This window comes from Cyclopterus lumpus, chromosome 15, assembly GCF_009769545.1.
Source record: "Cyclopterus lumpus isolate fCycLum1 chromosome 15, fCycLum1.pri, whole genome shotgun sequence".
NCBI classification, from domain to species: domain Eukaryota; kingdom Metazoa; phylum Chordata; class Actinopteri; order Perciformes; family Cyclopteridae; genus Cyclopterus; species Cyclopterus lumpus.
In genome coordinates, this window is record NC_046980.1 from 15,609,799 (window position 1) to 15,625,108 (window position 15,310).

The 15,310-nt window shown below is 43.8% G+C and overlaps 1 protein-coding gene across 2 annotated transcripts in view; it reads right to left on the reverse strand.

The window, feature by feature from the left end:
* The window catches only part of mcu (mitochondrial calcium uniporter), a 48,275-nt gene that overhangs the window by 7,137 nt on the left and 25,828 nt on the right, over nucleotides 1-15,310 (reverse strand). For both annotated transcript variants that reach the window (XM_034551860.1, XM_034551859.1), the window contains exon 3: nucleotides 537-600. In XM_034551860.1, the coding sequence (XP_034407751.1) occupies nucleotides 537-600 (64 nt within the window). The remainder of the gene's footprint in view (nucleotides 1-536; nucleotides 601-15,310) is intronic.

Here is a 15,310-nt window from a genome sequence, read left to right on the forward strand (position 1 = left end):
TGTCTCTTGACCAGGTTCAAGGGCGTAGGGATGCAGACATTGTATTTCACACCCACTTCTTCATTACGGTGACAATTTGAAATCTTGCCCCGAGCATCAGACCCGCACCTGTTCCCCTTGTCCTCCACTATCCTGTCACCACAGGCACATTGGGCGAAGTGTGAGGATCCTGTGCCCATCTCTGCTTCTATCCTACAGCTATCAAGGCCCGCTTTAAAATCCCATCTGTATGTTCTGCAACGCCTGCCTCCTCCTCCTCCTCCTCCTCTCTTCCTCCCTCTGTTCAGTTCACACTCTCCATCTCTTCCCGCCTCTCGCACAGACGAGCAGATGCTTCCCCGAGACATATTCCATATTAATGACTACTGACTGGTAATTTCAAATGAGCCACCGGTTTCTGATCAATGCAGCATTCCCCTTAAGCGAAGGACTCATTTGTCTCGGACAAGGAGTAGAGGCTGGATTTGGGGAAAACCTTGATACTGGTCATGTGGACAGAAACAAACTGAATGAAGTGAGAGGAGGCAAGGACTTACCCTCTGGAGCAGTGGAGGAACACAACAGTCTCTGGCCTTGCCATGAGGGGGCGCCCCTCCAAACCTGCAGACAGGACGACAAGAGTGCAACAACCTGGTTATTCCATTTGAAAACAGCTTTTTCTTGACTAATGTTTCTGTCCTTGGAAGTGTGCTGTGAGCCAACGAGTGACACTGAGCAGCAACATGACAACCCTGCTCAAGGCCTTTTACTTCTCTAATTGTTCATTTGCAAGACTGACTACGGTTTATGTTACAAAATGGCTTCCCCTTTTCCAGTTTCTATAAATGTTCCAATATCCAGACTGGAGCCACACCCATGAAGCTGCAGTTTTGTAACAGATTTTACGATGGGATGACGCATAACAAAAACAAAACCTCAGTGACACACACTCCTAATACACCAGCACTCAGACATAGTAACCACTACTTGGAGGAAACCACCACAGAGGGAGACACAGAAAGAAGGCAGCCAAATGCAGCCTGTATAACAACAGTAATAGTTCAGTATGAATTCTCCACTTATGTAACAGCCTGGAGTGAGTGAGTGAGGAGGGAAGGAAGACGAATAGAAGAGCAGAGCTTGGGAAAACCCTCCTTTTTTTCTATTGCTGTTGTAACCCGGCAGTAGGAGTGTCTGCACGTGTTTCGAATTACAGAGCTCGTCATGTTTTCTGCCGAGTGGCGATGGGGCCTTTTAAGGCATGCAATGGGCTCTCAGAACTCCTCACACGGAATAATTGGGAGTGAGGAGGCATTGGAAATCAAGCAAGAAAGAGAGCCAGGGGGGCAAAAAACAGAACTTGGTTGAATACATTTTTAGTCATGAGCACGCGCACAAATAAAATCTGCTTCTACCGCACATCAAAAACAAAAGGCTACGTTTCTCTCCCAAATGGTCCTGGTGTGTGACATTGTTGTGCTGTATATGCTGCATCACATTCTCCTTAGAGTGTAAAGCATCACATTCATTAATACTTCATTGGCATCTTTCACACTGTCAATGCTTTCAGTCAGACCTGCACTGTGTTCATATCAGATTTACAATATGTACACAATCAGATAGTGAGCAAATAATCAACGTCAGAGAGTCAAGATCAATGTTTGTACAGACAGCTAGTGTCTTTCTCCATCGATCTGACGAGTACAGTCGCCAATCAAGCGCTCTCGATTAAATGTCAAAGCTGTCAATCAGGGAACGGCCACCTCCACAGACCGCAGTGACGATGTGGAAGCGATAAATGTGTAGACGAACGCAAACAATGACAGAGACCCACTACTCTCACTTTCTTGCCCACATGGACATTGTTGTGATTTGCCAATAGTTGATCATGACTGACATGAATTAGTGATGCGCTAACCAGTCTGCTGTCAGCTCACCACTGCAATGCTACACTGACTATCCTCCATGCAGAGGCTCAGCGAGGGTCCACAGTAGGAGGCCTTTCTGAGTCTTCACTATTTTGGTGTTGCCTGCTTGTTAAAGCCCCCCAAGAGAAAATCAAAAAGTCTTCAAAAGCGGGGGAATGGTGAAAAGCAAGTCCAAGAGGTCTTAAGCATTTATAAAAAGTATCTGCTTCCACTGCAGCAGCACAGGGATCCAAGGGGTGTATGCTCTGGCTTCTGACACCACCAAGCAAAAGATGACAGACAAGTGTGTGTGTGTGTGTGTGTGTGTGTGTGTGTGTGTGTGTGTGTGTGTGTGTGTGTGTGTGTGTGTGTGTGTCCATGTGTGTGTGTCCATGCGTGTGTATCCTAAATGAGAATGCTGCTGATCAGATGACCTGCTGAGCGAGGTGTTTTGGTTGGCTGGTCTGGAATAACTGCACAGACTGCAATCCAGCATTGCTTTGCTCATTCATTAACTTCTCAGCTACTTGAAACCAGGAGGAAAGATTTTCCACGAGAACACAACCTATAACATCCGCGACACCGACCCACGCTCCCCGAATCAGAGCAGTGTATCGCTCCGAAGCAAATGTGGCACTGGCGTACATGGAGATCCATATGTGGAGTGACATGCATGTGCAAATGTACCTCTGTATGTTTGCAAGTAGTGTGTGTGTGTGTGTGTGTGTGTGTGTGTGTGTGTGTGTGTGTGTGTGTGCGTGTGTGTGTGTGTGCGTGTGTCCACCCGTCTGTTCACCAGTCTGTTTGTCAGCGGTAGTTGCAGAGAGACTGAGCAGAGCCCCCCCCTCCTCTCCCTCGGCACACAGCCACTGAAATGCTGCCTGAAATATTTAACAGCGCAGCAGCAGTCAACAGCACAGCAACCTTGGAATCAATGTCACGCGGGTGTATGAGAGGGAGTGAAAGAAAGAAACGGGCATCGACGATGGCTGGGAAGATGGACAGATGAGATGGAGGAGAGAAAGAGGTGTGGATGACAAGAGAGAATGCGAGGATAAATGGAGCAGCAGCAGGGGAGCGATAGAGATAAATGAAGGCTGGAGTAAAGCGGAGTCACGAGCGCGCTTGCATTTCTAACTATGTGCTGCATATATACTGTACCCTGCAACAGACCATCCCTCCCCACTGAAATGCGACCGTACTGTGTGTTTGAAGCGGGGATGGTGGCGAGAGCGAGAGAGAGAGAGAGAGGAGGGGATAAAGGGAAACAGAGGAAGGGGAAAAGCCGCGAGTGTGGATAAAAGGCAAGGGAGGAGAGGAGGGAGCAGTAGACTTGCTTGGAGGAAAGGAGGGTGGGGTGGGGGGAGAGGAGGAGGCGGGGTGGGGGACTGCTGATCACTGCAGTAAAGGAATCCCTTGTCTAGAAAGGGGGGTTGCCCCTCGCCTTCACCCACCTTCCCCTCCCTCCCTCCCTCTATCTCTGTCCTACTCACACCGAATCCTGATGTGCTGGTTTTGATCTTCAATCAATTCTCATCTGCACTGCGCTTAGACTTCCGCTGCATTTCATCATACCACATGTGTGCATTTTCCTTTACTTAAAAAAACAAAAACACAATCTACAATACAATTTAAAATCACGCTGTCAGCGTGGTAAAGGCACATCAAGCGATCAAGACACAATAGACCATGCAGTATATACTGTGGGATGTGAAAATGTATTTGATACTATAGGCTGCTTTAGTAGCAGCCCAGGCGGTGCGCTGCATAAAGAGTCCTTCCCTGCTCTCAGCGTAACGCCGTAACACATGCAAGAGGTATGATATCGATCTGCAGATCAACCCTCCTCATACAGTACGTCCATAACAAAGACGGGCCAGGTTTCAGTGGGTGAAAAAAAGAACCTCCACACATTCACACTGTATAAACCCGAGGGAGGGAATCCAACTCTGAGAGTAAAACTGCTGCAGCTCTTCCTACTATCAACATCTCCCCCATGTGCAAACGTGTCCTTTTGCTGTGTTGGAGTCGAGCAACATAATGAAATTCCTGCCTTTGTTTCAGTCGAGATTATGTATGCAGAGAAATTTGCAAGATTTATTAGGTCCCTCCTCCGGTTAGCAGAGCCGCTGTTAGTGTGGAATGAAATTAGAAAAAAATGAAAAGAAACTGGATTGTTTTAGCAGTTCTGGGACAAAATGTGTGACGTCATAAATGATCATGTTACAATGTTCATAGAGTATTGCCTCCCTTTTTAGTCAGACATCAGCCCTGTTAGACCAACTCTAGTACCCCTTCACTCACCACATGTGTCCTTTGGAACTGATCCTACACTGGATGTTACATTAATACATTTAATATCTTATAGCTTATAATAGCATTTTCATACATCCATTACTTTGAAGTAACTATTTTAATTGTTTATCAAGTACTTTAAGCTGGTTTAGACCTCTGTTAGTATTCTAACAATGTTGTCACTCACTCTTATAGCACCACATCACTTGTGTTCAGGTGTTACAGCTGACTCTATATGGATGAATACGCTTTCAATCAAATCATAATTTCGGTTATTTATTTATTTAACATGTTAAGTCTCTCTTCAATTCAATTACATTTTCAATTAGATTTTTGAAATATCACAAATCACAAACTCGCCTCAGAGGGCTTCAGAGAGCTGTCCAACATGTGGCATGCTCTGTCCTTGAACCCTCGCACCTGATAAGGACAGCTCTGTTGTTGCGGCTGGATCTGAACACAAAATGACACAGCAGTTTAAAGATCTCTTCTTCCTCAGAACACATCCGTTTATCTCCAAACACACCACAGGGAAAATCCGGCTGCCGAGCATGGCATAAAACGTGGCCCTGTGGGTAAGTGTGTTGCAGACACCAGTGCTGAGGAATATTGTCGTTGGCATAATTCCCATTTCATGGTGCCCTTCTGGGGGAGAGGAAACCTCCACCATTTATCGACACAATGGCTGCTTCCTTCTATGTGGTAATGTGCTGTACTGGGCCGAGCCTACGGGCCAGATAACACGGGTAGTCATACAAAGTCATTCAGGGAATCCTTCATGGATGCTCATATACACCTCACCCATGTAAATAGAGCACATGCTATACACCCATTCTAGCCATCACTGCACACATGTATCTAAATCATCTTTTAATGCTTAAAATCTTTTTTCCAATTCCTTTTTTCAGTCATAACGTCAGGACGGATTTACAATCCAAGGACCTGGGATCAATTTCCCAGCGTCCCATTCGTTTGATGAAGGCAAGGGTCAAGGACAGGTAGGGTCCACCATCATGCTACTATGACGGATAGAGCCGGGAAAGGACTGCATGTTCAAGGTGGGGTCAGTGGGGGTTCACTGTATGTAGAATGACAATATATAGTGATGAATAGATTAATATGAATCCAGTCTAGATAACAGGACAGACAGGGGGCAGGTAGTGAACGCAGTTTACAGTACGTCACCAATGATAAGCTGTGAAAACACATTTCTACTCAACTCTAAGTACTAGTTTATGTTGCTTGTTAAAAGTATGCAAATGTGGTTTCTGAACTATTAAATTGGAAACACGTTGTGTCTACTGTTGAGAGCAACGCTCTCATTCATAGGTAAGTGAGCGGTTTCTTTTTGTATATGGGTTTCTATCTGTATTACTCTTTTATAGCACATGGGAGACTACTGACTGTGGCCATTAAAATAATTATTTCGAGTGATGTGCAGTATTTCTTTCATTTCAAGAAATAATTAAATATCAACTAAATTAAATCAAAGTACCATTTGATGGATTAGTATTTACTTTTCAAAATAAGTGACTTAAAAATGACATATTTTTATCTTTCTTGGCAATTTAACAGGGTCTTGACTCCACAAATCCAAATTGAACACACACAATCTTAGCATTGACACTTATAATTGATCCCTGCCAAGACACTAAGGATTAAAAAAAACAAAAAAAACATTAACAATTAATCTTTAGATTTTTATGTTCTGGTTTAATTGCTTGATTGTTTGGTTTGTAAAATATCAGAACATGTCCATGCTAGATGATTATCAAAGCCATCTAGTTTCTGTTGACTGATGAACTGATTAAGACTAGTGGCCTGAATTCCCTCACACCGAGCGAAAAAGCCTAATAAACAATGTGCTGGCTCACATCTTCTACTGTATACATCATATGTAACGGTCATAATGTGGCAGTGCAGGCTGTACAGTGTTCTGCCACATGCCACCTCTTCCCCCTGCCCTGCTCCGGAGGCGAGGTCCTGCCCATTCAGCTCCTTGCAGCTCACACTTCCACACAGTGGGGTTAACAAGTCGAAAAGCACAGCTGTGTTCAAAGGCGCTCACAATCCCCTGCACGCACACACCCACACTCTCCGTACCCTCAGAGATACAGACAAAAGCACATACACACCGGGATGAGGCAGGCACTCAGCAGCTGGTACAGAAGAAAGTGGATTTGAGTAGTGTGACAGTAATCTCTCAGTCATTTCTTCCGCCTCAGCGCCGTCGAGTTTATGTAACAAATAAAATAAAATCTGCCTTTTCTGTCGCCTGTGTTCCTCGTCTCGTAAAAGCCATTACCGGATATGAAATCTGCAATCACATCCTTCAACGGCGCGGTATTAAGTAATCTCCGCTCACACGTCGAGAGGGAAGCGGTGACAAAGCACACAACAAGCCTGTTCCAATCTGACCTCCCCACTGCAATGCACAGGTGATCGTGAAAGCAACCTTCCCCTGCTTAGGCCATTTCAAACATCAAAACCCCACACCAGTTCCAGCAAGACATAAATAATTTCAGCTTTATCTTTTATTCCATTTCAATACATTCAGACCCCCAGACACTCTTTAATTAATTAATACCAGCTCATAGTTTGCTTAATCCGTGGGATTAACATCTCAGCTGTGAATGAATCCGTCACTTGACACGTGGGCTACTTCAGCCTGTTAGGACCCTCATAGTCACATCACCACGAAACCCCTCCCAGGGACCAACAACACTGGAGTTGGATAAATTATTAAACAGCAGTGCAGTCTTTCACAACAGCGCATCGGCCATTGTGCTTCCAAGCTCTGCTCCTCGCAAGACTCAATCAGGCTGAGGGAGGCGGTCTGACATTTTCGTGTCACTTTTGAGACGAAAGCGGTGCAGAATCTCAAAACGGTGTTTGCATGCATAATGCGTACGTATAAATATTGTATGTGTGTGCGTGTGGTCGGTCTGCAGGCCCTCTTTGATTGCTCATTCACCAGATGGCACTAGCTGCTTGTGTCGGTGTAAATTCCACTGCAGGTCACGCGACACTCGGGCCCTCATCTATTGTAGCAGACAAGATGAAGGAACTTCTCCTTGCTCTCCTTTTTTCCGACCTCCCTCTCGCTTTATCAGAACTTCTCTTTGAACGCGATCGAGGCGCTACTGACACTCATGAACATGCATCGAAGGAATGCATGCAAATCCAGACATCACTATGCATACTTACTCACTGGATGGTGACCTCAACAAGCCTCAAGAGTGTGAAAAGGTTCCTGCAGCTCCATCCCATCACATACCAGTCACTGCTGGCGAGTGCTGAATAAGCACTGTTAACCTCTTATCCTCCTCGCTCTCTTTCTTTCTCCTCCCACCCCCGCTAGTGTTCTTGCTATCAACCTATACTCCCCACCATTAGATCTATCCTCTTGGCCATCACAACTCTCTGCGTGCTGAGCTACATTTTGCACCATTCCCCATTGTTTTTGGTTGCTACGATCGTAGTGGATGCTGCAGTACTTGTTTTATATTGAGGGATATTTAATAGCGCCCATTTGTGCTCTCTAATGCAGCACAGTGGTCCTCTGCAACCACTACGCCGCTTGTTCCGGCTGAAGCTGCTTCAGGCCACAGAGAAACGGTGATATTCTGCAGAGCTTTATAGAAATGTTTCGCCATGATATCTCGGTGTGAGATAAAAAACGGTTCATTAAAGAGGCACAAAGCACAACTTTTCAAAGGAGTAATGTGGCAAAAATATTCCCCTCCAGGTATTAAAGCTCAAGTGTTCAGAGCAGACGCATTAGTACTAGGTCATCACCGATGTATCTCTCATCTGGGGCGCTGAAGGGTGAAAGATGCTCTACTTCTCCCTCTCCTGCTTCATCTCTTGCCATGCTTTTCATAATCTGACTCCAAAGTTATGTTTTCGGGGAAAGAGCCGGGGAAAGAGCCAGACACACACACACACACACACACACACACACACACACACACACACACACACACACACACACACACACACACACACACACACACACACACACACACACACACACACACACACACACACACACACACACACACACACACACACACACACACACACACACACACACACACACACACACACACACACACACACACACACACACACACATCTTTGTAAATCAATATAATTATTCTGTTTGCAAAACAAGTTTCAACATCTTGCTGTTGAGGTTAGAAAAACACAAAGACTTTATTTGCCAGGTTATTCCAGGTATACAGAAAATCCATTGGCAAGAAGTTTGATAATTGATTCATTGTCATGTATAATGGCTTTTGGGACTTTGGTCAAAGAAAACAAGCACTTTAAATATGTCTCCATTACAAAGTGTCCAGAATCAGTAATTAGCATTTCCTGTTTGAAAGGTACCCCTGATATACAAACTATCACCGGATTACTTTGATAGGGAAGAAAAATGAAAACATGATAATTCCCAGGCGAGTTCTTAAGTTATTAAAAGTGTCTTTTTCTTTGATTCTAAGTGAATTCATGCTCGGAGGGACAATATCACACTGAATCTAAATATATGTGTATCATGACGTTGTGTACAGAATATCCTGAGTTATGACTAAAAAAGGTGATGCATATTACAGCAATTGGGCCTGAGGGGCTTTTAAGTACCTTTATAACCTTCATGAGCTGTGTATCACAGCCACTGCTGCAGCTCAATCTGTTGACTGGAGAGATAGACGGGGGAAACTAAATAACCCGTGAACGGCACTCCAAAATATGAAAATATGAAAACCTCTGTTAAAGACAAAATAATCTCTGAACTGAAATCAACAGATTAATAAAAAACAAATGTACATTTTCTATACAACATCCTTACCATACTAGTTCTAAGCATGAGAATCAACAGTGTTCACCTTTCAGTTAATCTCAAGTCTTGAGTATTTGAAAAAGGTACAAGCTTTTCAGTTGAGGGACTGGCTGGTTAATTAAATGTCAGCTGAGACTAAACATTTGGCTGAAAATGTCAAATTAAAGTTTCAAGGCAGCCAGGTCGCTATTAATCTCGACTGGTTGTACGAGTCCTTTTTATTATTCAAAGTTTTGCAGTGAGCGATGAAGTTCTGGATCAGTGGTGACGCTGCTTTTCCCTGCAGGCACTGAAACAACTCACATCGTCCGGAGGGACGGATGGAAGCGAGGGGAAAAATGTAATTGGAAATTCAGAAATATGGGGATCATCTTCTGTGTTAACAAAAAAAGGAATTGCACAATTATTGTATTTGTAGAAATGTTGTTTCATATAAAAGACCACCAGTTCATTCCCTCCCTGCACACTGACCAGAAGAGAAGAAGATCTGGGGTAGTTGTGATCATTTGACAGCTGCTACCATAAATGGTCAAAAAACAGCTAGTAGTGTATTTTTTACCAATATTCCCATGGTGCAGAGATGACCTTGGATGCTTGTGAGAGCATGTGGAGTGACATTCAGGGCAGCGTACATTGTCCCACAGAACACTGTGAGTTCCTCCTGTAGCTGGTATTTATGGAGCGGGGCCTGGGAATGCTCCTCTTGAGGAACTTTGACGTGCTCTCCCGATGTCTGTGTCGGCGTCCAACTATCTGCAGCATTAGCAGTATGGTCTCCCTCTTCAGTAAACAGTCCGTGGAGAGGACAAGCGCATCTGTACTAAGCTGAATCCACAGAATTAAAACTTGCTGCCCTCTTGGCTGTGTCAGCGAGTCTGTCTGAGTTTTCTCTGCTGTGGTCCATATGGACATACGGCCTATACAGAGCTCTCTTCGCAAGACATTTGCTGGAACAAAAGCTACAAGGATTTCACTCTTTTCTCACTACAATGAGGATTTTGAAGTTTAGAGCTACAAAAAGTAGAAGAAAATGATAAAGTACATTTGTCAGGATGGATTTTTCGCCCAGGATATATGAATGACTAGTCCCAACTTGTCCTTCACCTGAGCCCCTTTCCTGCTCAACCCTCTGCTCAGCTTAGAGAAACTGTCAACCACCATTGCCTCTGCAGCTGCTCCGTTGACCTAAACTGAGCACTGCTTCTGTGGTGGTCAGTCGGTATTTTACATCTTTGCCTCTTCTGAATAATAACAACAACAACCAAAAAAAACCCTCACTCTACAGAGAGAATATAACAAATACAACTGAACCAGTGGCTGCTAGTTTGAAAATGGAGTAGTGTAGGAGTGTTTCACATTTAGAGCCAAGGGGGCAGCAGTAAATCCATATTTTAAGTTACACACAGAAGTAGTAAAATGTATTCATAGTACCTGGCTTACAGAGTAGAATCTAGAGTAACTCATCTTGACTTCAACTCCAAATACTGACAAGTAGATACAAGATAAGAAGATAAGAAATAGATAGAAGATATACTTACAGTTTACATTCAGGAGGCATTTATCCTAGTGGCAACAACATTGTTTGAGTCAAATCAAAGCGGGACATGCAAAACAGCTAAAGTGAAAACTAAAAGTGGGTCATGCTCAGATGTTACTGTATTTCCATAAATTCCATTTTTACATCAGTGTGGCATAATATCCACAAAGTTATGAGACAGAAGTCGAAGGTTCAAATATGTCTCTTTAATAAACTGCGTGTACTTTTTGTCCAATTAGCGACCGTGCTAGCTCACAGAACCATTGTAACTGATAGCGTTAGCTTGTTTAGGCCTATTAAGCGCCAACAAGCTTCAAGCGCTACCCCTTTCAATTGGACTTTGCTGTACCACTTCTTAGAGAGACCAAAGCTTTACTCCTCGGTCAGCAGAAGATACACCTGCCTTGACCACAGCCCTATTTGTGACACAATCCTGTCGGTATGGACTTGACTGTATACTTAATGCTGATTATTGGTGGAAGACTGTTCAGAGTATGATTTTCATAGTATTCTCCAGAGTAGTCTTTCACGTCTCAAAAGGGTCCTGGGTCAATCTGGGAGCCACAACAAACACAGCCCCCTGACTCACAGACCACATAGGCGAAAAGAACCCCAAACAACTGAGTAGTGTCTAATTAAGTCAGCTGGTATTAATGCCGGATCAGAACGCATGGCTGATGATGACGTTAAAGATCACCCCCATCCACTCTTATCTCGCCTCTAGCTCTTCCTCTCATCTCTGCCCTTTCATCTCCCCTAAATGACATCATGACCTTAACTTGAAGTGTGCTCCCCAATGCTCTGAATACACAGTCACCGTATCTCGTGTCCTTCGTGCTTCCATTCAGAATATCTTAATCCTCATCACCAGAATGATGTCCGCTGCGCCGCCTTTCCTCCTCGAAACCTCCAATGTGATTTCATTTTGCCATCTCTCTCAAGGGCCCGACCCCCCACTGACATTGTTCCTGCCGTTTCCCCTCTTGCAGGAGTCAGTCGAGCTGGGATGTTGCGAATGAGCTCAGGCAAGGGCACCGAAGTATCCCCATCAGATTCGAGCAAATCTAGTTGAGCCACCTTTTTTAGCCACCTTTAAACCCATTGGTATTTGGTGATATGGATTTCATTTGGGGGGGGGTATAAAATAAGACTCCCATAAATACCATATTCTAATGATGTGATTCTACTTATGAGACTACTTACAATTTACTTTATTATACTATATAGTGTCATGGATACAACCTGGTCATTAGGTGCTAAACTGAATGGATGTTCTCCATCTCTACTGAGACGTCACAGATATCCAAGGAAGACAAAGACGGACCAGTTTTTCAGGAATTCCTGGTTGTTCTTTTAAGACTAACATCAACTTTGACACAGTAATGATGACTCGCCAAGCACAATCGATAAAACTTTAAAAAGGTGTGAACACAAACAATGGGTTTGCTCAAACAGATGGAAAATGTCTGAAAGGAAATCTGCTTTCTTCTTGAAATTCTTTTAATGGATTTTGTGATCAAGTCCAGATCCGACAATTGTTATAAACTAGACTCTTGAAACTCTTGAACTTCATGAAAGATTGTCGTGATCGAAATTAAAAGTTGTAACCATAACGTCTTCATGTCTGTGTTCTGAAACTTCACGAGTGGGGATTATTTCATATGGGATCCACAAAACACTCGTCTTTCACCTTGCAGACCCTCAGACTGAAAATATAAACAGAAATAAGAATCTCAATAGATCTTCTTTTCATGCAATTTCTTTTGTGGAATATCTGTGAAAGGCACCAACACACAGACACACACAAATAGATCAATAATATTATTAGATGCAGTGTTGGTAACAGCCTTGCAGGCAGTTTTAATCCTCACGTTTAATTGTGTCGTGATGGTATAATCAATTTGATTTGAAAGCAACAAACTAAATGACAAGTATTTATTATTGCACTTCTTTCGCACAGCATTGCCACAAAGAGCAGTTTGGATACATTAAGACTGGGCTGAGCTTTTTGTTTCATCTCCTATCAAATCTGATAACAGTCAATTGTTTTGACTTCACTTTGCATTGCCACTCAAAACAGATAATTATACATGACTTCTTTTAGCAACATCTCAATTGACTGTTGAGTTAATCAAAGCGGAACAACTCTGCAAGTGGATTTTCTCCTGAAGGTTTCTTCCCTTTTTTCCCTGTCAAAGGTTATTTTTGGGGAGTTTTTCCTGATCCGATGTGAGGTCCTGGGACAGGGATGTCGTATGTGTACAGATTGTAAAGCCCTCTGAGGCAAATTTGTAATTTGTGATATTGGGCTATACAAAATAAACTGAATTGAAATTGAATAGAAGGCATTTTGGTGGGTGAACTTTGGAAAATCCATATGTTAAAAGCAGTGGTGCAATTTTGTAAACAACACTAACTTTTTATTTTCCCCCGACAACCATGAAAAGAGAAAGAAAATAAAAGCTCACTCCTGCCCCTCCGGGAGAGTCAGGACAATCAGAAGGCTTCTGCACAAGCAGCTTCCATTGTAAGCCTTTGGGATGAGTTGGACACACCTCAACATGTGGGCTCTCTACTCTATATCCACTGGACACTGCCAGTGAGGACTGAGAAGCAGGTCAAATGGAGAGGACTGTAGGCTGAGGGTGTGATACATGTCTCTTCCTTCAATTGTAATTTCAAATTGCGTAAACAAAATGTTAGTATGGCTAATCTCTGAAGAAAACATTCCTGTGACAAGGAAGGCAAATAAAGTGTTTTACAGCTCAGATGTAGTGACTTTATGAGAGTGTGTTTGTGTGTGATTACGCATGATTATAATGACACTTCAAAAAGGTGACGTTAAGCCTGAGGAAACGAGAACAGTCAGTCGATATCAGTTTTTTTTGATATTCCAGGAATATCCGAACAAAATTAGATTGGACATTGTGAGTAATGTAAAAAAAGAGCTACATGAATAAAATTCCTATTAATATTTATGGCACAAACTCTTGACATGATGCCGTAAAAAGGAAACACACGCACACTCACACACACACACACACACACACACACACACACACACACACACACACACACACACACACACACACACACACACACACACACACACACACACACACACACACACACACACACACACACACACACACACACAGAGAGAAAGAGAGATGTACTCTAAAAAAAGTTCAAGGGGACTCGGCAGTTCAATGCATCATTTTAACAGAGCAACATGGTTCTCTTCATAACACACCTGCATCCTGGAGAAAACAGCAGCCATTGTTTTTTCGTAAGTGGCCATTTCCCTTCACACCGACGCTAGTCTGCATGATGAGCTCATTCTGCTACACACACCTGACAGAGATTGGAAAGTGTGTGATTTTCCAAATTGAGAGAGGAAAGAGCAAAAAAACACTTAAACTGACTGAACATTGTTATTTTTTTGGCGGATCAACGTCTGTCCTGCCTTCAGGAGAAACATTACATGACGGGGCTGATGCTTTGTTAGGAAAAAAGATCGCTCCTGCTGACATAGACAGGCTTGGTGAAGACATGAGGCAGGGAACAGGTTCAAAGTGCCTGTCAAGTGGGACTTGCTCAAGAGCTCTGCAGACTGCAGTCGCAACAACTTCTCCCCACGCCCGACCCTTCTGCTGAGTCCACAGTCGCCGGCTATTTTCAATGGAAGCCCGTGACATGAAGCAACAGACTGACACCCAACAGTTGTCGCTGTGCGGCACATGTGACGCCCAACACATCAAAGTTGAGCTGGTCTCAACTTCTTTCAGCAGTGAAGCGGCAATCAGTCATATATTTTTGGTTTACCCTCTTCTGGACCATCTTTAAAAATAAATGAAACAGTGATATTTAACAGCCTAAACTACGTCAACAACACTTCAACGTCGACTGGCCCACAATGCAGCTGGCAACGCTTGGCCTTTTTGTTGCTTATGTTAACATCATGCTCCTCCTTTTCCATCCGTCTTACCTTCAATCCCTCCACCAATGTACCCTGCGATGTTTCTCTTGCGTACTATTACACATTGAGTAACATCAAGTGTATAAACTGGAAAGTTTCCAGTGAGGAACCAACAAATCGTTTCCTCATAGTTTCAGACTTCTCCATTCATTTTTCGGTGTGACATTTGTCAACTTCTCCAAATTGCCTTCGACTCCCATCTGTAGGAGCTGAGTCGCAGATGGGTCGAGAGGTCCATGCATGAATAGTGCTGCTGAGAACGGCTGTGTGTGTGTGTGTGTGTGTGTGTGTGTGTGTGTGTGTGTGTGTGTGTGTGTGTGTGTGTGTATCGCTTCGACCCATCAGGGCCCATGGGACGCTGCAGCTAAACTGATGGATGCCAAGGAGCAAAAGGGAGGAGGAGGAGGAGGGACAGGAGGGCGCTGGCTTAGCCAAGTACAGCACAAGTGTCTGTACTGCAGCAGTGCAGGAGCAAGGAAGAGGAATGCCAATGAAATGGAAAATAGTGGAACATGGGGAGAAAACAATGCAGTACACAAATGGTTGTTGACAATGTTTGCAAGACTAACATCTCTATGCCTCCTGTATTTCATTCCACTGCTTAAGTACACTGCTTCTACTGCAGTTATGACAGTGTCCCTACCTACTAGAGGCAACAAGCCCTGGCAAGGCAAACACTCCCTGCTGAACCTCCCACGTCTCCTCCCTCCCCCAGTCCTCTGAACAAACAGCTCTCCCTCCGGAGGCCAGGAGGCAGGGAGCGGGAC